The following is a 23,215-nucleotide window of genomic DNA, read 5'->3' on the forward strand; positions in this document are numbered from 1 at the left end:
GCTAGTTCCTGCCATCACTACTTCTCCAATCATTCAAATCAAAGGAAAGCCTGATGGAATTGATTTAATCCAGCTGGCAGCAGCTGAAATTCAAGTGAAAGAGCAAAGGAGGAGAATTGTTGAAAGGGTGCAACAGTTGTTTGGCTCTACACAAGATAAATCAATATCTGTGAAACATAGCACAAAGGTTGAACCAATCAATATGGAGCACAAGCCAGAAAGGAGAAATAAGGTTGGAGAGACTTCTTTCAAGAATTTAAAACCTATGGTTCTCAAGCCCAACACTAGATCCAGCAAGGACTCCACAAAGAACCCCCTAGACTTTGCTCAGATGAAAGAAGTGGACTTTCCTCTTCCAAAGCCTGATGAAGACAAAGTTCTGGGTGCTAGCATCATAAAGAAGAAGGAGACCAAGGACAAAGCTGAGAGAATGAACATGGCCTTTATCTATAAAGAGGGAAAGAGTATCTGTGTGATGCAAGGACATCCCAAATTTCCAAAGGCCAAGAGGGAAGAAACCAAAAGGTTGAAGAAAGAAGCTAAAAAACTCAAGGCTGACAAAAGAGAACAAGCAAAGCTTGAACAACAGCTAAAGTCAAGTCAAGTTGAAGAAAAGAAAGGAATTGAAGTCAGGGGTAAAGACAAGATTGCTAACTTAGATGAGGTTCTTGGGAGTATATTTGGTGAGAGTATGGAGGAAAGAGAGGAATGGCAGAAGGGAAACAAAAGAAAGGCCAAGGCACATAGAAGGAGTGAAGATAACACTGAAGAAACTAAATCAATATCTAAACCACTACCTTCCATACCTGAACCCTTTGTTGCTGATCCCACTATAAACATCCATGGTGAACCAATCATTCCAAAAGAGGAACCTATTGATTGGGACACCATCAAATTGCCTACCTTTTTAACCACTCTTCCACTACCAAAGAAACAGAAAAGAAAATCCAAATCTACACCTCCCCTAACCTCTAAGAAATTCACTCAAAAACAAAAACCTAACCCTAAGCCACCCATTTCTAAAGATTATTATGTTCACATCTGTGACATAAAAGAAATTTCAGACATTGATCTCTATCTGGATGAGCTGGAGGATGTAAGGGGAATAGCTGCCTACAGACAGCTACCAGAGAGATTGGTGTTCAGATACAAAGGAGCTGGGGAAAGAACATGGCCTCTCTACATGATTCTGAATGAAGGCTACTCTACCTTGATCAGAGTCTTTTCAGCCATACAAAAGGATTCTGGCTTTACCAGGACTGCCAAGACTGAAATTCTCAACAAGATTGCCAACATAAGGAAAACTTGGAGGGAGCCCAATGCTTTGCCCAGAACCTTACTCATTCAAGAAAGGGGAACTACAATTCACAAATCACCTCATTGGTTGATGGAATTTAGAGATGATAAAGCAGTCAGAAGATTTTTCAGACTTGAAGACCAACTTAAGATTGCCAGTAATGAAACTCTCAAGGAAATGCAATCTAAGTTGGATATCAGTGATGAAGATGAAGCTGAATTCTTCAGACAACTCCAACTCCAAATTGAGGAAAATGACAAAGGGCTAGGAAAGAAAACCAGGGAACAAAGAAGAAAAAGATGATTTGCTCAGGCTAGAGGAGCACCCTTGGAAATACTGTAAATCTTCAATTACCTCCTAGTACATACACTTTTGCAGCACTTTTAAATTTCTACTTAGTTTCATTTCATATATTTGTTAAGTGTTTTGTTATCATCAAGTTAACCCTGAATTTATGCCTACAATTCTTATAGACATAAATAGGGGGAGATTGTTAGGAAAATATGTGCATTAGTTTGATGATATGTTTAACAAAACACTTAAGTAGAAGTCTAGTGTTTGTAGCCTCAACGGATAAGACCATTTTGGCTATCCGTTGATGGTGTAGCTTTACTTAGAAATAAGTCTAGTGTTGTAGCACATTTCAGTCTCTGAATTTAAGATATTATTCTTAGAGGTTGAGGGAAATTATAAGTCATGTTGACTACTAGAGGATATGCAGATAGGAAGGCCAATTGTAAATATTTCATGCCTTGTAAATTTGTATAAATGAAGTGGTGTCAACGGATAACTTAAAGACCTTCAACGGATGAGAAGCAAAGCTTCAACGGATGTCTCTAAAGCTTCAACGGATAACATCCTTCAACGGATGAGTGCATCAACGGATAGAGCTTCAACTGCTAACACATCAACGGATAAAGCCATCAACGGATGAAGGCTTCAACGGATGTTCTGTTAAATAGCAGTTGATAAGTGGTAGTTGTAACTGCAGACAGAGGCACATGGGTGAACAGAGACAACTGAGATGTGGCAGCCTAATTTCAGGAACATCAGAAAAAGCAGCCGTTCTACTCTAGTACAAAGAAGCAATAGTCTACAAAGTACTAGAGTGATATGGAGAAGAAACAAGTGGAGAACTTATTTTATTATTGTATTTTATCTTTGTCTTCACTTGTAAACTTGGTGATATATAAACCAAGTAGCAGCTAGTAATTAGATAAGAATTTTTTCCAGAGCTGTTTAGAAAAATCTTGAGAGAAAAATTATCTAGTTTGTACTAGGATGCAGCTGTGATCAAATTCTTAGATCACAGAATTTCTGAAATACCATCTCTGGTGGAACAACAATCCACCAGAAAAGTTTTTAAGGTCTGTTGTGTTCTTTTCATCAGTGTTTGAATATATATCTGTCTGTATTAGCTTAAAGCAATTCACACACTTATTTATCTTGAACACTTAGCCTTTAAAACTGCTCAAAACTTGAAAAAGTTTTGAGATTTACATTCAACCCCCCTTCTGTAAATCTCATTGTTAGTCCACTAGGAATAACAGGACTCATCATCAACGTGGGTTCCGATGAAAGCATGGTATAATAAACGTAGTCTTAATACTTAATAAAATCAAGTACGAAACAAGAATAAAGATTCACGAATAAGAAACCTAGCATCCAAAGTTACAACTCAAAACAAAGAGCACAAGAATAAACTAGATCCTCTTCGCCTTGGTTGATTTGTGATCTACGGTCTTCTTACGCCTTCTCCTTAAGCTCTGGTACGTCTTATTATAAAAAACGAGCATAAGTTGTGTTTATATAGCAGCCCACGCAAAGTAGAAGTCTTCTGGATCAAAATTCCATGAGAAACGGGATTTTCTGAATTCGACCTGGCGCGGGCGCGCGCCTGCATCTCTGGACTTCTAGCGCGGTCGCGCGCCGTCTCTCTGGAAAAAATGCTGACTTCTTCTTTTCTTGTTGATTTGAGCTGGTCTTTTCACGAGCTTTTATTCTAGACACCATCCTAACACCATAATAGCACTTAAAACCATGCTAATTCACCTGGCTACCTGGTAAATGCCTGAAATGCAAAAACACTACAAAAACACGTTAAAAACACTAACAACTTGAGTGCAAAACATCAATCCAAAACTTTACGGAGCGTAATAAAGTGTCATAAATGTCACTCAACATACCCTCCCAAACATCGTACTCACATGATATTCGTTATTAAAGATAACAGTATGACTAACTGGACCCGACAATATGTTATCCATCCTGAAACAATAAACATACAATTCTGTCATTAGATACTTCGACTACACATCCAATCACGTATAAAACCGGAAAATATAACAAAATATAACAAACAATTATGCTTAAATAAGCAAACTTTTGTGACATTTCTACATTGCATAACTTTAAACCATTGCTGCTTAATCTGAGTTGACCACAAATAATTGGGGCAATCAACCATTACTACATTACAAATTGTCCGATTATAAACAAGGATTACAACTCAAAGAACTTTCACGTTCAATCACATAAATATGATTCATATATGAATCTAATTCAACTAAATATACATAATTTTAATTCGAAAGTGAAGGCATACATATTAAAAATGTATGTATGATTAACCAACTATCAACAAATCGAATACAAACAATCTCATGACGTATGTAATCGAACAAAGATTCGATTAAATACACAACGAAACGCCATTTGAACAATTTGCATCAAGAACCCTAACCTTAACCTTACAACCTCAAAAAACGCAGAACATTGATTATAATACGAACCTTAATGCAGTTGGAGTAGAGAAACCGAAATGGAAGTGATGAACAACAAGAATCAGTCCTAAATTGCCCTATAATCGCCTTCAAATCTCCCCAGGTTGAACTTTGCTTTTGATTTGTAAGAATAGTTGTTAAACGAGTCGCCTAACCCGTTTAATCCGTTCTCTAAATCATTCGTGCTTTTTTTTCCGCTAAAACAAATTGAGGGTAAAAAGATAATTACTCTTTCTGCAGATATTTTACGCGAAACGATTGAAACTTTTTTCCTTTTCACGAACATTAAGCGCAAATATTTTATTTTGTTTTCAGGAAGTCATGTATTCGTTAGATATTCCTAACACATAATGTCCTAAAGTCAATATATCCCGCTCGTTAACATAATCATATGACAAAAAGACGGTAACATAATCATATGACAAGAAGATAAGTTTGTACACAAAATATTTCGGATAAAATTACCATTATGACTACTAATCCGATATATTTAGCCCGATAATAATACTCCTCATTCGATATCATTACTTAAATAAACTTATCTATCTATTTTCTTCTTCTTTTACACATGGGATAAAACAACATTAATCTGGCCCCACAAAATCTTCACCCAAAAACCTTGCCCACATGTCATCATCAAAATCAAACCCACAATCTCCACCCTCCATTTGTCCACACCCCACATCACCACTCAACTTCTCACGCGCCACCTCCTCTTCACCCCACGCGCCACCCTCTTCCACCACTCCACACCTCCAAACATCAAAACTCAAACACCCCAAGTCAACACTCGCCATGACCGACGAGTCCGACTCAGAAAACGAGGACCCACATGACTCATCACTGTTACTATTTATAGTAATGTACGCCGCTGACGCCTGAAATATCTCCGGCGAGCTGTACGGTGTGCATGAGAACTTCACTTTGGATGCTGGTGAAGATACAAACTCGGTGTCTAATAGTTTTGAAAGCTCAATGGCTGTCTCATCATCCGTGTTTAACCATGCCAACATATCTCCTTCGTCTTCTTCTTGACTCGCCGGAGTTCTCGGCCGTTTTCCGGGGAAGTGTTGCTCTTCTTCGGTAAGCTCAGAAAATGAAAACCCACGTTTGTTTCTTGCTGTTTGCTCCATCATTTCAAACAAAATGAGAGAGATTGTTATAGAAAGAGAGTAGTGCAGAGATGGGAGAGATAGGTGGGAGAGATTACAGGGAGAGAGAGAGAGAGAGAGAGTCAGAGCAGAGAGGGAGGGAGGGAGAGAAAGATGGGAGAGAGGGAGAGAGGGAGAGAGAGATGGGAAAGATTGTTTATAGAGAGACGAGGAGAGAGTGCAGAGCACGGAGTACGGAATAATGGGTACTAGAAAGGACTGGAGAGTAGCCGTGTGTGTGTGTTGTTATGTGTGCTGCAGCTACCCCTATTTCATTTTTTGTGTGTGTTTTAGTGTGTGAAATGGACTTCTATTTATACAAAAAAATAAATATCTTGTAAAAGGGAATGAGAGGAGGTTTGATTCTTTGGATGTATTCAAGTAGGAAAATATATAATTATCTAAAAAAAGAGTAGGAAAATCTATATTTTTGTAATTGTGTTTTAGAAAAATCAGAATTAAAATGTTTCATTTAGGCAAATGATGAAAATATACGCGCATTCAGAAGTGAGTAATTTATCGTATTTGGAAGATTTTGAGTGCGGAAATGGGATATATGTAAATTTTTATTTTTCTAAATTGAATAAAACAATTGGCGTAGATACTAATTAACCGGGGAAAACTTGTAATTTATCATATTCGGAAGATTTGAGGGCAGAATAATGAAATAAAGGTGAATTTCATATTTTTCCTTATTGAAAATATATTTATGAAGTATAGTGGATTTATCCAAAAGATTTGAAGAGCAAAATATGTAATTTTGTTGAAAGATAAAAATTGACACGTGTAATGTTGAAGAAGAAAAATGATAAAAAAAAATATGGAAGATGAACAAAATCATCAAATATTATACTAAACTTTTGATAAATTGAAATATCTATTTCGAATAAAAGTACGCATGCTTCCGAATTTGACAAATAAATAAATTTTCCCGAAAATCAGGAGGTTTCATTTTGAACCATATTATGTGCAGCTGTGCAGGATTTAAAGGCGGTGGGATGGGAAAAAATAAGTGGTGGATTAATTTGTTTGGCATAGAATAGTAAAAAGAGTACAACCATTTATTACATTTACCATTAAACTTGCTTATTTCTAGAAAAGGATAGAGAAAAGTACTTGTGATTCCAGTAAAAGATAATATCACCAGTTCTTTATTTCTTGAAACATAAGAAAAGGTATAGATATAATTCAAAAGGTATCTTTGCTGACACTGTCATACTTGTCCTTATCCTCATCAGTAAATTGAGTTGTGTGATAACTATTCAAAATTAAAAGCATTGTATACTTGTGGCTCAAGTTCAAACAATTTGATTTTCAATTATAGATTTGATTATAATTTGATTAGATCAACATATATCCTACAAAATATATGTAGTTAACAATTATGGAGTGAATTTTATGTGACAACTACTAGAAAGTAGAAAACTCTTTTATCTCAGGACACTAGCTCTCCTCTCCTGCTGCTCAATAAGTTGATGATAAGATTAATGAAACTTTCACATATTTAACAATTCAAGATCATTTGCAATAATCAACTGCAAAATATCAATTACTAGCCAACTCAGGCCTCCAAACTCATCATTAGTAGGAGAGGATGATAACAAATTTAACTTTCTTGAGATATCAAGTATCTACCCTTTTGTTTCTCTGTTCTTCATTGTATCAATAAAAAGTGATAATTTGAGAAACGCCTTGTAAGAACCAGAACGATGGGAAAGGGGTCTCCCGAGGGTTCTTTCTGACGCAGGAATACAACGTAGCTAGTCATTCTAACAAGCAGTTGCCCTGTATCTTGACAACACAAAATAAATAACTATTCACTACACTCTAGTTCAAATTCTCCCCAGATAACAATGACCAATTAATTCATTCCTACATCTCCAAAAGCTAATGCAATCATAGTGCCTAAAGCTAAGTTTTAAAGGACTTAGAGGTACACTCCACCACGTGAGCTTTGTACTGCTCAAGCTCCGCCAGAACCTCCTCCTCTGGTCTGTATATCAGATCACTCATGCGCCATATCTGCGCTCATGCACATAAGAACACAAAATTACAACATACTGTAGAATAAGAGCGTCAATGCATTAGTGTGTTATTATTATATACCTGCAGTGTACCGCCTCCATTAGAGGTCTCAACATCGTCAGATACACTGACAACAGTCCATGGGTCTGATGCATTCCAATGGAAGTCAACAACTTTATCCCTAGATAAAACAAGCAGTTACATGAGCTCAACAGAAAATAAAAGAATCCTGCAAAGGGTTGTAACCCTCGCAACAAACTTGGTTCAGCAACTAATTTCTGAAAAACAAACATTATGTCAAGTATGAATAGTAAAGCCACAAGCTTCAGCAAAATATTCTGAATGGCAAAAACCTTATATTCTGAATGGCAAAAACCTTATATTGATTAAGGTACATATTTAAAGTAGCATAAACCTAACTGTGCACAATGAGAACTTGCATCTAACAAAAATGATAGCAACCTCAATTTCTACAATTCCTATAAATAAATTAAATTCCCTGCACTGAAAGTTTGATACAAGTTTGATACAGGGGGATACATATGTATGTGTGCCTACAAAGTTTTACATGAAGCAGGGAATATGATAATTGAAATCCACTTTAGTATAGCTAAGAAGTAGGTCATAATTAATCAGTGTCCCTTATCTATGGTTTCCAAGTTCAGGGAGCAAATATACTAGATGCCCATAATAGTATATTACCATATATTCAGAAGATAAAACATAATACATTATATATGTAGAATAGAATATAAATAAGATGACATCGATATTGAAATAGAAAAGAAGAAATTAATTTGATAAGAATACATAAGGTAACATCTTACACTGTAACAGACAAAAGAATAATTATACAATTGAAACGTCACAAACATGGGAACAAATATTTAAGGACAATTAGAGACATATCATACCTGTGTCCTGCATGTTTAAAGAACAACCCCGGAGGACAATTAGGAGATCTGGTCCTTCGTTCCTTTTTCCCAATCTAATGGCAAGAGAAGATGAATCACAAATAAATCAATATACTCTGTAAAATCTTTAATGGTGAGCGGTGAAACTTTAAAGAAGGTGCTTAAGAAATAGGTGAGAGAATGATAAATGCTCCACAAAATTTTAGTTAAATATCAAGCAACTGAACTCTCGCATGAAATAGTCTATCATCATAGAATTTTTCTTACCATCTCATAATCCCAGATGTTCAGGGATCCATCCTCTGCAGAGCTTCCAAAGACAGATGACTTGTCTGGGCACCACTGAACATTAATCAAGCATGTTCAGTCAACTTATTATCTATTTTAGTTAATTTTCATTAAAACAATATTTTTAACTATAGCTGATAAAATGCGGATAAAAATATGGTCAGAATCAATAACTTCACCACCTGAACACAGAGAACAGCTGCTTTATGGTCTTCAAATTTATGAACAGGAGAACCTAAATTTCGGCGGTCAAACATGCAAACAGAATGATCTGCAGACCTGAAATAATTCACCAAACACTTAATCTTGCATGAACATGTGCAAGTGACAGTGGCGATGACTAGCAGGAAAAAACATATACTCCCTCCGTCCCAACCAATTCTTTACGTTTGGTTTGGGCACGGAGGTTAAGAAATATGTATAAAGTAGTGAAAAAGGGAAAGAAATGTGGATGAAGTGGTGGGACCCATTGATTTTTAATGTATAAAAGGGAGATAGTGGAGTAAAAGTAGTGTGAAAAGGGAGAAAAAGTGAGAAAGTGGTGGGACCCATTGACTATTTTTGGTAAGTTTTGAAATGTAAAGAATTGGATGAGACATTCCAAAAAAGAAAATGTAAAGAAATGGTTGGGACGGAGGGAGTAACACAGATCACTGCCATAAGCCTATAAAAGCATACATTAATTTCAAAAGAGAAACCAATAGGGAACAGAATAACTAGGAAAGACGAGATTATACCCAGTCAATAAAAGGTTTATATCAAGAGGATTCCAATCAACACAGTGAACATCAGCATTGTGGGCCTTTTCAACCTAATCACCAAAAGCAGAGCAGTACCACTAAAATAAGGAAACAGTAACCAAAAAAACTGCAAGTGCATACAACGTAGTGTATTTTTCCCAAAAGTCATGTATTTATAACTTGGGCAGGACGAAGTATTTTTCCTATTATAGATTAGTGTGCCTTTGCTTTCTTAATGCATTTAAAGAAATTGTGTAGAAGCTGATAAGACTTCAAACTTAAGTTGCTAACAGGCCACTCCAAATTAAGGAGTATACTGAACTCAAGTGCAAACTAGTTAAACTTGATTGACAAAGAGATTGGGAATCAAGAGAAAGAAACCAACTATAGTCAGAACAAATTAAATATTGGGTGTACTGTTCAAAAGTGAAACTACGTTCACAGTAATTAACCACTCTAGTGAAATGAAATGCATGCTGCACAGACAAAGCTCAAGCTTCATCTCACTATAAAACAGAAGGCCAATTAAACAAAAAAATCCAAGGAAACCATGTCAACAAATAAATACTAAGAAGAAATATGAACACCAATATTTTTGCTAAATGATTTAGTAAATTCCAGTCACGTACAAGTAACGTTAGCAACATAATACAATAAGTTTTGAGCAACATAAATTTTTTTATTATAATATTGTTCATATTTTAAAACTTCTAGAGTGATTTCTGCTTATATTTACAAATTTCAAGCATGCTGAAAAGTTTAGAGTGTAGAAACTAATAGGAAGCATCGACTTGTACTCAAACAGTCATCATTCAAAGAAGTTAATGTCACAACTTTGTAGAACTACAAGGAAATTTAAGGTACATCTTATATGTTTTTCACAAGAGTGGCTGTTTATACTTCTCGGAACCCAACAAACAATACAGTGTCATTAAGGGGGTTTCATGTTAATTGCTTTAGACCACCATTCATAACAAGATACAAACCAAAGAAAAACCAAAGATGAAATCATTTCCAGCTCAAGTGCTGATTTATAACTCATACTCTTCCAGTTCGTTGAATTATAACAAACTACAATAAAGTTAATCACATTACAGACCTTGATGACAGGGTCGGAACCAGTTCGTGCATCCCATAATATCAGGCAAGAATCATCTCCGACGCTGCAAAATTCCTGTGCACTTCATCATTGATGAGATAATGTCAGAAACATGAGTTACTTAAATTATAAAATATGCTTGCAGCAAATTAATTAATGTGCAGATAGAATCTATAGGGATACACTCATATATTTTGTTCCTACGAAATGGTTGGAAAAATTTTAAATGCTACCAAGTCCCAGAAATCATGTTAAAGTTTAGAAACACTTTCCCAAAAGACATTCATTAACTTCTAGATAACATTTATTTGAAGACGAGTTCACTGTATGCTTCGAATGATAATCAAGTATAAGCAAGATACCTAGATGGGCAAAATTGCACATCTTCAACAGTATCCTCGTGACCTTTGAATATCCCACGAGGTGCGATAGAAGGGTTTTCAGCAGTTTTAATAATCGACCCACCAGAAGCTGCAGCTATATGATCTTGCAAACTCCACAAAATTACATTTTTGTCTTTTCCTGCCATGAGATAACATCTATTAGGGTGCAAGAAACAATGCAACCTGATCTCATCAGTGAATAGTGAACAATGACTAGGCAATTTTTAAGCAAGGGGACTTTGTTTTAGAGGTGGAATCTCACCCTAGAGATAAAAAGAAACTTAGCATTCATACACAGCTTGTTAAACATGGCATGAAAATGATGAAGATTGAGAAAAATTGTTGGTATTTGGTAGTTACACAAAATTTAAGCTGCGATGTTTTTAAATGATAAAACAATAACTTCTAACCTCCAGAGAGCACATATGGCTCAGTTGGGGACATCGCAAGGGCATACTCTGCATTATCCTCGTGCCCCGTCAGTATCTACAAAAATACACAGCAAAAGAATTACATATCTGTGCACCCAGGAGAGTTTTAAGTTAACAATAGCTTTACATACGGTACCAAGAATGCCTGAAATAATTTTATAGAATACAAAGAAGCAGTGATCAACCAGGTTAGCCTAAACACTGTACAGTCTACTGAGATATGGGAGATTAACCTATATTTTCATTAATTACACAAGGCATTGACAACACAATTCATACTAGCATGGCATATAATATATTAAGTGACACCACACATGATAAGTGTGAATAATAAGACGAGATTAGATATCCAGTTTGGCTAAAGGGAACGTACCAGATCTGGGCGAGATTCAGCAGCTCCAAAAACCGCATGGCGGTTCGGTTGAGCCTCAATATCCCATATGAGGACCTGATTCAATCACCATAAAAAGAGTACATTGAAAATGTACGAAAGAAATGTTACTTTCTTAACTATATAGGAAGAAAATGAGAATGGAACAAACCATCGTTTATATAATTATAAGGGTTATACAAAGGGAAATTTACTCTCTCATTGACAAATATAACTTTCACTACCCTTTGTGAGATTACAGTATATAGGGATCATAAAGATGGTAAACCTTGAATGCAATAATACAATCTGGTTCCTCATAGACACGTCTACTTGATTTTTTCGATAAATTCGAGTAGTTACCTCAGGACAGTCGGTATGTGTTGCTACAATGCTATTGTACTGGGGAAACTCCCTAATTCTGTTCACCTGCAACATAGTTTTAGTAATTAAGGAAAAAATAAAAATCAACTGCTTACCACAGGCACAATTCCTCCAATGGAACAAAATACAGATATAAACATAAGAAATGGAAATTTGACAAGACCACAGGCACACTCCCATACAAATATAAGATACATCTCCTTAAAAGAACATTTGTTGATACATACCTCTCCAGGATGTATTATAGTTTTGTACTTCTTCACAAACGGTGATCGCGATTCCTCGTTGAACTGAAAGATTCAAGTAAATAGGTAGAAGACACAAGAAGGTATGGAGAGAAACAAAATATATGGCAGTGGTAAAGAAAAGGTACAAAAAGCATTAAAGTATTACATGCGCAATGTGGTCCCCTGCTGCAACCCTTTTTTTAACTACATCACAATTTGCAATAACCAAAGTATTTGGTACACTTCCATCAGTCTACAAAACAACAGATAATAAGCAAGTAAAGAGCATGAACATATTACGATATGCAACAAAGAGTTCATACAAAAGATGAGAGGCATTGTGGATCGACATCCTTACATTTCACTTATAAATGAATCACCAGAGGCATGATGAAAATTTACCTGTTCAGAAAGGTATAGACGTTGGCGATTCTTATGATTTCCTTCCTCAAGAAGAGGACCCCACCTACACACAAGCATAAAAGACAAGTACAATTTATGATTCTTACTCTAAAATTTAAACTACCTCCAGCAAAACTTTCAAGAAGACTCAAGTTATTTATCAAATTAGAGACAATAAAAAGCTTAATAAGCTCTGCGTGAATAAATATCCCATCTTTCACTTCTATAAATTTCTTGCAACAGAAATAGAAATAAAGCTAGTAGGATTTTAGGCTTAAATAAGTTAGAACCCGTCCCTGTATCCCCACATACATAGATGAAAAAATTGAATAGATACTCCACTTAAAAAACAAAATAATTAAATACATGAATCTGAAAGCTAATATTTCAGCACAAATAAATTTCCTTATCAGCACCCTTTCACCCCCAAAATGAATCAAAAGCCGCAAAAAACAACTATTTAACAAAATAGCCATCACAAATATCAAATAAAATACGCCACTTAAAAAAACATACAAGATTCAAACTAAATAAAAAAATATATATCTTAAACACAAAAATGAAAAACTCAATTTGACATACCCTAACCACACTCCTGCCTGAAAACAAACCTACAAAGCGAATAATTGAGCATAAAGACGTGCTTAATTACATAACTACATTACCATATTTTTTTAACCTAAAAATTCCAGCTCACTGAATTCTAAGACTCATTCCCAAAAAAAACAAAGAAACACAATCATAAGCCCTAGATAAACAAATACATGAAAAGGAGATGGGTACACAGCCATAAACCCTAAAAACACACATTATGCATATACAATATACATACATCTCAACATAATTAGACAATTATAAACCCTGGATACAACATAATATACACACATGTATAAAGGGGGAGAGAGAGAGAGAAGGGGAGAGGGGAGATTGTAGAGAGAGGGAAAGAGGGAGAGAGAGAGAGAGAGGGAGAGGGGGAGGGAGAGAGAGGGAAAGAGGGGGAGGGAGGGGGAGAGAGGGGGAGGGAGAGAGAGAAAGAGGGGAAAGAGAGACCGGAGGGAGAGAGAGGGAGAGAGAGAGAGAGAGAGAGAGGGGAAAGGAGAGGGAGGATAGAGGGGAGAGAGAGAGAAGGGGGAGAGACTGGAGAGAGAGAGAGGGAAAGGAGGAGGGAGGGAGGGAGAGGGGGAGAGGGAGAGGGAGAGAGAGATGAATACCGGCAAGAAAGAGAAGGCCAGAGGAGATTGTGATTAGCAAACCAGTCATAAAGAACAGGAACAAGACTCTTCCATTGAGTGTACTTCTCATCTACACCACCACCTACTACTTTCTTCTCTACAGAACCTCTCATTTTCACAACTGAACTACTTTTAACAGAGGGCAAAGGTGTCTCTCTCTCCTCCTTGATTTTCGAGCCCTTTGGTCTCCCTCTCTTCTTCGGCTGCTGCTGTGTTGGTGTTGTCTCCATTGAAGCTCTTTCTCAGCTAAACCCTCCTCCTCTCTCTCTCTCTCGTTCTCTCTCTGTTTCTCTCACACAGAGGACCTGCCCAGACAGTCTCTCGGTAACTTTTAATTGCAACCTCGCTACGTTACAACTTACAACAACGGTTGGTCTTATTTTCAATTTCATTTCGGTTGATTTTAATTACAATTAAATTTTTTGAAACTTTATAAATATTTTTTTTAGTTATATTTTTTTTCAAAATTTTAATTTATACATTCGGTAGTTCATTTTGAAAAACAATATTGACATATTAAAAATAATAGAGTTTGAATTACTTTTTCAAAGAAATTAATAATATATGGTGGCAGAATATAATTACAGCTCTTATACGTTCCTTTAACAATTCCTTTTTTGTATTTTTTTTTATAGAAAATTTAAATTTAAAATTCATATGGAGAACAAGGAACATAAGATTACTTCTATAAATCTTAACATTACGGTGGAAGCTAAAAAACAAAAGCAATAACGAGTTCGGTGTAGTTAAAATCATTATAGTATTTCATAAATTAAACTGATGAAAAAAAGTTTACATTAAAACCCTTTTTTTGTACTTCAAACTATTTATAAAATTTGATAAAAAGAACTTGTATTTAACAATATATGTCACCCAACTTTCGATTAAATTACCTTAAAAAAGGCAACATATGAAATATTGATTAATGGATTATCAGGACTGTGATAGAGCATATAAAAAGTTTGAAATAATAAGAGCAGTCTAAGAAATTCGTTCTCTTGTTCGAGGTAAAACATTTCAATCACTTGCTGAAGCTGCTACTTTCAAACAAAGTTCTTAACAGCGAAAGAAGCTACATCACTTGAGCAAAACTCTTTCATATAAACGCCTGTCTTAAAGATTAGGGGAAGTAAAATGCGCATGGTCAAGTGCACAAGTTAAACATAAACACCTGAAGCAAGAAGCAAGAACAATGATCCAAAACCCTGCACGAATTGTCAATGAAAGTTAATATCACCGAATCGACATCCAACATAACAAATGAAGTTTGTGACATCGTACCAGGAATACTGATGCTACTGCTCCTGTTGTGAGCTCCTTGGCTAGACTGCGGTTTCTCTTAGAAGATGTAGCTTCATATCTGCAACAGATACATAATAATTGTGGAAGTTATGACTGTTTTGTAAATAGAAGTTTCATTTGAGGGTAGTTTAGTCTTTTCTATCTTTTACATTCAGTTGGTTTTAGCGGGAAAATCAGTTAGAACTTTTTTGTATATATATCTTCAGCTCATTGTTTTTAGTTTGGGGTTTTACAGACTTTTGGCTTGTTTAGTACAATAGAGTTTCTGAAATGAATGAAAAGTTGGTTACAGAAGTTTCATTCTCACATGGTATCAGAGCAGGTTCTATGCTCCATCTTCATTTTCTCGTATTCTCCATTTCCGCCATTGAACTCGTTTTTTTTCTGGTTTGAAGCTTCTTCTTCATCTTCTTCTTGTTGTTGTTTCTGATTCATTTTAAGATTGTTGTTTACTTCTTGATTTTCAATTGTTATTGTAAAATCGTAATTGAATCTGCATCAATATCAGATTCTACGGTTGTTTTGTTATCTGTTTTGTTTGATTACAACTCTACTTCTTTCAAGCATTTCATCAAACACTTATGGCTCAAAGTCAATCCACATCTTCTCTAAACATAACAAATGTTTCCAACTCTGCAATTAGCTATAATGATCCATATTTCTTATCTTCGAATGATAATTCGAATTCACAGCTAGGTCATATTGTGTTTTCTGGTAATAACTATGTGAATTGGAGTCGTAGTGTTGTTCTGGCTTTAGGAGCTAAGAACAAATTAGGATTTACTGATGGAACTCTGTTACGGCCTGCTGATGATTCTGAAGAGTTACAGAAATGGATTCGTAATGACTATATGGTCACAGGATGGATATTAAACTCTATTGATAAAACAATTGCTGAGAGTTTCATTTTCACTCCTTCTGCAAGAGATTTATGGCTTGAGATCAAAGAACGTTATGGACACTCTAATGCTCCACAGTTATATGATTTTCATAAAACCTTGATGTCTACTTGTCAAAATGATGACTCAATAGTGGAATATTATAACAAGTTGAAGAAGGTTTGGGATCAGTTACAAGTTCTGGAACCAATTCCTGATTGTTCATGTGGAGCTTTACTCAAATGTTCTTGTGGTTTCTTGAAGAAGATCATTGAAGCTGATCAGTTGAAGAAGTTAATTCAGTTTGTTGCAGGTTTGAATAAGACTTATGATCAGGCTAAGATCAATATTCTTAGCATGGATCCTCTTCCAACTGTTAATCGAGTATATCATATGCTTCAGCAAATAGAGAGACAGAATTCTATTGTGAATGCTCAGCCAATAGAGATGAGTGCTTTGCTAACAGTCAAGAATTCTGTTAATGCAGTTGCTTCAAGATTTCCTCAGAATCCAAGAAGAGAAGTTAGAGACTTCAGGAAACCTAAACCTGACAGGTTTTGTGATTTTTGTAAACAGAAAGGGCACTTGAAGGATCAATGTTTTAAATTGGTAGGATATCCTGAATGGTACAAAGGCAAGACTGGTTCTAATTTTGTTTCTGGTAGAGGTCCTCCTGCTAAGTTTGCAGCTCATGTTCAAGAGTCTCCTTTGGATCCTCAGTTGCAGGATGCTTCTTTTCCAATTGAAGACAACAATGTGGTTCTATACAGAGAATTCTTGAAGTTTATGCAGTCTGCTTCTAATCCTTCTCATGGTCCTTCTGATTCTACAACCAGTTTTGCAGGTACATTGTCTGTTTTCAATGCGTCTTGCTCTTCATCATTGCCTTTTGATAAGCATGTTTGGATTGTTGATACTGGTGCCAGTGATCATATGGCAATTTCCTTAGAGATTTTTTCCAGTACTCAACAGTTGTCACAGCCTCTTAACATTGCTTTGCCAGATGGTAGTCTCAAACAGGTGTTTACTACTGGAACAGTGGTTCTTAATTTTGAGATTATTCTTTCAAATGTCTTTTATATCCCAGAATTTAAACATAATTTGCTTTCTGTTGCAAGACTTTTGGATCAAAATAGTTTGATTGCAAATTTTCATTCCTCTTCCTGTTCTTTTCATGATTCTACAACAAATATAATCAAGGCTGTTGGTATAAAGCATGAGGGATTATATAAATTTCTATCTAATAAGATTTCTCAACCACATTTTGCTTCTTCAGCCTGTTCAGTTCTTGATAATACATCAAGTGGTTCTTCTATCAAATCTGATAAGTCTCTTTCTATTCTTCATGCTAGACTTGGTCATATGCCTCTTTCTAAGTTCAAACATTTATCTGGTTTTACTAATACTTCACTTCCTGCTATTGATTGTGAGGCCTGTATGATGGCTAAGCATCACAAACTTCCTTTTTCTGATTCAACTTCTTTGGCATCTGCTTGTTTTGATTTACTTCACATTGATTTGTGGGGTCCTTATAAGACACCTTCCTTATCTGGTGCTTCTTATTTCCTTACTATTCTGGATGATCATTCCAGATTTACCTGGACGTCCATGATTCATTCTAAGACACAGGTTCCTCACATCATTTCAGCTTTTTTATCATATGTTTTAAAACAATTTCAAGTCTCTGTTAAAACAATCAGAAGTGATAATGGGACAGAGATTGTTCAAGAATTTTGTACTAGTCTTTTTTCCTCTCTTGGAATTATTCATCAGAGATCTGTTGCTGGTAACCCTCAGCAAAATGGCCGTGTGGAAAGGAAACACAGGCATTTGCTTGATACTGCTAGGGCCATCAGAATTCATGCCAATTTACCTATCAAGTTTTGGGGTGATTGCATTTTAGCTTCTACACATCTGATTAATCTCATGCCTTCTTCTGTGCTTCACTGGAAGGTTCCTTATAAGATTTTAATGAAAACTGAGCCAGATTATTCAAGATTAAGGATACTTGGTTGTTTGTGTTATGCTGCTTGCAAGACTTCTGACAAATTTGGTGCTAGGGCTTTAAAGTGTGTTTTTCTGGGATATCCATATGCTCACAAGGCTTACAAACTATTTGATTTGGATAATCAGAAGGTGGTTTACAGCAGGGATGTCAGCTTTAAGGAACATATATTTCCTTATAAACATTCCGTTTCTTCCTTGCCTGATGCAGATACAGGTTCCACTCCTATGTCTTTTGAAACTTCAGATTTTACTGATAGTTTTACTCCAATAGCTGATTCTGATACATCTTCTGTTCCTAGTATTGATTTGCTTTCTTCTTCTGAAAATCATGACAATCATGTCATTGGTTCTTTACCTGATCATGTTTCTTCTATCAATACTGATTCTTCTGAACATACCTTGATGCTTCCTGTTAGAAGGTCCACAAGAACTTCTATCATTCCTAAAAGGTTTGATGAGTTTATTGTTACACCTTCTGTAAAATTTTCTACTTCTGCTCACAATGTTTCTCAAGCATTTTCTGTATTCACTGATTCTCAATTGACTACTTTTAGTACTGCTTATCTCACCACTTTAGATAAGGTTCTTTCAATTCATGAGCCTAGTTGTTATTCTCAAGCTAAGAATGATCCAAACTGGGTTCTTGCTAGGGAATCTGAGATTAAGGCTTTAGAACAAAATCAGACTTGGGATTTGGTCCCTCTGCCAAAATACAAATCAGCTATAGGATGCAAATGGGTTTATAAGGCCAAGTTTAATCCTGATGGTACCTTAAACAAGTGTAAAGCTAGATTGGTAGCTAGAGGGGATAAACAAATTAAAGGAAAAGATTTTAAATATACTTTTAGTCCAGTTGCCAGGTTTACTACTGTCAGAGTTCTCATTGCCTTGGCTGCTGCAAATGACTGGCCTTTACATCAATTGGACATAAATAATGCCTTCTTACATGGTTATGTCGAAGAAGAGATCTATATGCAACCTCCTCCTGGTTATATAGTAGCTCCTGGCTTGGTTTGTCGGTTAAGAAGATCCTTATATGGCTTGAGACAAGCAGCCAGACAGTGGAATGTGGAATTGAGTAAGCATTTAATTGATCTGGGTTTTATTCAATCCAAGCAGGATTATTCCTTGTTTGTTAAATCTGATTCAAATGGTCAATTCACTGCTGTGGTTGCTTATGTGGATGATTTGCTTCTCACTGGTAATCTTTTATCCAATATTCAGTTGGTCAAGACTTCCTTGCATAGTGCTTTTACAATTAAAGATCTTGGTTCTTTATCTTACTTCCTGGGTATTGAGGTATCTAGAACAAGTTCTGGTATCTTGTTGAATCAAAGGAAATATATTTTGGATTTACTTAAGGATACTGAAATGGAAGGATGCAAAGTGGTTTCTACTCCTTTTCCAACTGGATTACATCTTAGCGTCAAGGATGGGCCTTTATTACCAGATCCTGAGAATTATAGAAGGATTGTTGGGAAGTTGTTGTATTTGAACATGTCTCGACCTGATATCTCATATGCTGTCCAACAACTAAGTCAATTCTTAAACTCTCCTGCTACTTCTCATTTCCAGGCTGCTATGCATGTTCTTCAGTATCTGAAAGGTACTATTAACATGGGTTTGTTTTATTCTTCACAGAATAATTTTCTGCTTCAAGGTTATTGTGATGCAGATTGGGGATCTTGTACTTTTTCTGCAAAGTCCTTATCTGGTTATGCTATGTTTCTTGGTAATTCTCTGATTTCATGGAAAACTAAAAAGCAGAAAACCACTTCCAAAAGTACCTGTGAGGCTGAATATCGTAGCATGAGTTATGCTACTAGTGAGTTGATTTGGTTACATGGTTTGCTGGAAGATCTTGGTGTTCATATACCCTTACCTGTCCAGTTGTTTTGTGACAATACTGCTGCACAATACATTGCTGAGAATCAAGTGTTTCAGGAACGCACAAAGCATCTCAGGGTTGACTGTCATTTCATTCGGGATTACATTGAAGCTAAATTTCTTGTTCTGTTTCATGTTCAATCTTCTCTGCAACTTGCAGATCTTCTTACTAAGTCTCTTGGTGCTGCTCAGCTCAGATTTATGGTTTCCAAGCTTGGTCTTGTCTGTCATCATCCAAGTCCGGCTTGAGGGGAGGCTGTGGAAGTTATGACTGTTTTGTAAATAGAAGTTTCATTTGAGGGTAGTTTAGTCTTTTCTATCTTTTACATTCAGTTGGTTTTAGCGGGAAAATCAGTTAGAACTTTTTTGTATATATATCTTCAGCTCATTGTTTTTAGTTTGGGGTTTTACGGACTTTTGGCTTGTTTAGTACAATAGAGTTTCTGAAATGAATGAAAAGTTGGTTACAGAAGTTTCATTCTCACATGTATGATTAATAGGTATATTAAGTGATACTAGGATAGTTTATTTCTCCTATACTTGCAGTTCCACACTTCGTCCTTGGGTAAATTCACAATTTATAAAGACAGCAATATTTCTTGGGTTAGTAAATGTTATAAGAACTAGAGATACTCATGACTCCATAACAAATGAAAGATAACACATGAACTTTACAGGAATAGTGACAACTAAAGATTCGGCAAAGCAATTATTGCTCTTTGAGTCTTCGGTAGTGGACTGCTGGTTAGAGTAAAAGAGCAAATACCCTTGCTTGACACAATGCACTCTCAAGTGAAGTACTACATGATACCACTAGAATAGTCACAATATGGATCAGGCAGGTCAATGAAATGCACAAATTTTGTTCTCTTCCTTGTTAGAATAGAGAGCTATGGAACTATAAAACTATAAAACTGGAAACTATAAAACGTGTAGTAAGCATGCTCTTTTGAGATACTTTATGAAAAAAATAGACAGCTTAGACGTTCATGCAAAACTGCAAGCAGGTAATGATATAGTTATTTTTGAAAGACCCTGATATTGGTTTGCACCATTTGAGTGCATAACTTCTCATTCACTATAGGAATCTTATGGGACCAAAAAAAAACACAACATAGATTGCCAGGGACTGTTTTTATAACATATGGTTTTTGGGTCGTTTGGGGTTTTATAAAAAAAATCCTACGTGCCCCGGAACTATAAAACGTGTAGTAAGCATACTCTTCTGAGAGCATGATTGTGTACTTTATTTACAAAAAATAGACAGCTTCATGTTCATGCAAAACTGCAAGCAGGTGATGAGATAGTTATTTACAAAGATGCAGCTATACAAGTATAAACCCGAGCCCGCGTTCTTTGGGTAGGGACCAAAATTAAAAATGATTGATTTAAAAGAACCTGATATTGGTTTGTTCATTGTTGCACCATCTGAGTGCATAACTTCTCATTCACAATAGAAATTTTATTGGACCCAAAAAACAGTATAGATTGCCAGGGACTGTTTTTATAACATATGGTTTCTGGGCTGTTTGGGGTTTAAAAAAAATTCCAACGTACCTCGGAAACTTTTCACAGTACATAGTAATTACCAAAGTATCACTGACCCATACCACGGAAACTTTCCACAGTACGGGATAATTACCGAAATGCCCCTAAAGTACTACTGTTGGATACATTAGAGATTCATTGTAAACACAAGGGAAACACAGACCTCTTTATTTTTTGTAAATATCCAATAATCTTCTTCTTGCTCGGCCATCTTTCATTTTCATTTCTCTTTTTGTCTCTCTTTTATCTCAAGATTTTCTTAGGGGCTGTAGACAGTGTTTCTTTAAAATCCTCTGCAGACCCCTTTTTATTATATTATGAGGCATTGATAAATGAATTTGTCATACTAAGTTTATTTGATTTATCACGTAATTATTGTTAATATATACATACGCTTATCATTTCTCCGGTAACTCACCTAATAAATTAATCACAAAAAAAATTTCATAATCTCTCACTAAGCTATCAATACTAGCAAGTATTTACACAATTCTCATAAGCTAATATAATAAAACTCGATCTCCTCCTAAACACATCACAGTACCAAACATGAAATTTTAAAACCACACACATAAATGTAAACTATTAGCTTCGCCATTTCGTAACCGTAAATCAAACCTAGGATTGCACAACTATTAAGTAAAAAAACAAGTTTAATTAGAAAATACTAAGAATCAATGAAATGTATTGTTATTTCGATCTCGACGAGAGGACTTACATGAAGAAAGAAGCGGTAACAATCAAACCGATGGCGAGCATAAAAACAGCTAAGGTCGGGTACCAAACCACTGGCACTGGACTTGAGATTGGCTTCAAAGACTGAAAAAACACACAGATCACACACAATTCGAATAGATTAGACACTAATTACACAATTAGAACCACAAAATTAAAGCAATTATAACATAAATTCACATATATTAAGAGCCCTAAAACATTATATACATATATAAACACGCACCATTTTAGATCGGGGAAATAGTAAGGAGTTTTTGCTGCGAGTTGAATGCTTTAATCAAAGTCTCCTCTGCAACAACTTTTTGAAAGATGTTACAAAATGGGTTTCGGGCCTGTTGGGTTATTTAGATTTGTGGGCTGAAAGTCCATTAGTGAAGTAGATGTTTAGAAGCCCAAATTTACAAATTTTTTTCCCCTAATTTATTTTCTTAAGAAACATGTTGATAAAAAACTTCAAATCCTGAAGAGTCTTATATATAAATGTAGGTAAAGTTTTAGACAAAATCTTCAAATTTTATAAATTTTTACAAATTTCAAAAAAAATAAATATATATATATAAGAGGAAAGTTCTATGGAGACCACTTTTTCATATGAGACCTTAGAGACCACATATGTTCAGTAATCAAAACAGTTTAAAATATATTATTTTATGAAGTATGTTTTACAAGTATCACTAATTCATTAAAATTGTTGAAGATCATTTAAGTTTAATAGGTAAAATTTGTATGTTCTGCAAGCTAAACAAATGTTCTGCAAACTTAACATGTTTTACAGAATAAAATATTTTTGTAATGTTTTACATGTGGTACTTATATGATATTCAAGATTTTGAATAAAATAAGGATATTTGTAAAACATGATTCGCAAAATAATATGTTTTGCAATGTTTTTGTGCAATATTTTGCTTACAGAAAATAAGTGATCCCAAGGTATCCAAAAATAAGTGGTCTCCATAGAATTTAACTCATATATATAAATACTATAAAATTCATAAAATTCACAATTTTATATATATGATTAAATTTCATCAATTTTGAATAAAATAATACTTTAAAGTATTAAAAAATCTAACTTTTATCAAATAAAATTTGAAAAGTATAATAAAAATATTAATCGAATATCCCAAAA

At 35.2% G+C, this 23,215-nt stretch overlaps 3 protein-coding genes across 3 annotated transcripts; all 3 read right to left on the minus strand.

The window, feature by feature from the left end:
* Positions 1-4,440: 4,440 nt before the first annotated feature.
* On the minus strand, positions 4,441-5,503 carry LOC141678595 (uncharacterized). The gene has a single exon (XM_074484935.1). The coding sequence runs from the start codon at positions 5,214-5,216 to the stop codon at positions 4,665-4,667; it is 552 nt and encodes a 183-aa protein (XP_074341036.1). The 5' UTR covers positions 5,217-5,503; the 3' UTR covers positions 4,441-4,664.
* A 1,323-nt stretch (positions 5,504-6,826) lies between these two features.
* Positions 6,827-14,087, minus strand: LOC141676819 (WD-40 repeat-containing protein MSI4-like). The gene is made up of 15 exons (XM_074482540.1): positions 13,706-14,087; positions 12,495-12,558; positions 12,259-12,345; positions 12,093-12,155; positions 11,845-11,910; positions 11,485-11,559; positions 11,091-11,166; positions 10,660-10,819; positions 10,298-10,379; positions 9,196-9,269; positions 8,641-8,737; positions 8,438-8,512; positions 8,171-8,244; positions 7,338-7,437; positions 6,827-7,253 (listed from the first exon to the last, which is right to left on the minus strand). Exons 1-15 carry the CDS (start codon positions 13,954-13,956, stop codon positions 7,143-7,145), a joined length of 1,455 nt encoding a protein of 484 aa, XP_074338641.1. The 5' UTR covers positions 13,957-14,087; the 3' UTR covers positions 6,827-7,142.
* A 548-nt stretch (positions 14,088-14,635) lies between these two features.
* On the minus strand, positions 14,636-22,441 carry LOC141676820 (uncharacterized). The gene is made up of 4 exons (XM_074482541.1): positions 22,310-22,441; positions 22,067-22,167; positions 15,008-15,086; positions 14,636-14,931 (listed from the first exon to the last, which is right to left on the minus strand). The coding sequence occupies exons 1-4, from the start codon at positions 22,310-22,312 to the stop codon at positions 14,884-14,886; spliced, it is 231 nt and encodes a 76-aa protein (XP_074338642.1). The 5' UTR covers positions 22,313-22,441; the 3' UTR covers positions 14,636-14,883.
* Between the last annotated feature and the right edge of the window lie 774 nt (positions 22,442-23,215).

This window comes from Apium graveolens, chromosome 8, assembly GCF_009905375.1.
Source record: "Apium graveolens cultivar Ventura chromosome 8, ASM990537v1, whole genome shotgun sequence".
Classification (NCBI taxonomy): domain Eukaryota; kingdom Viridiplantae; phylum Streptophyta; class Magnoliopsida; order Apiales; family Apiaceae; genus Apium; species Apium graveolens.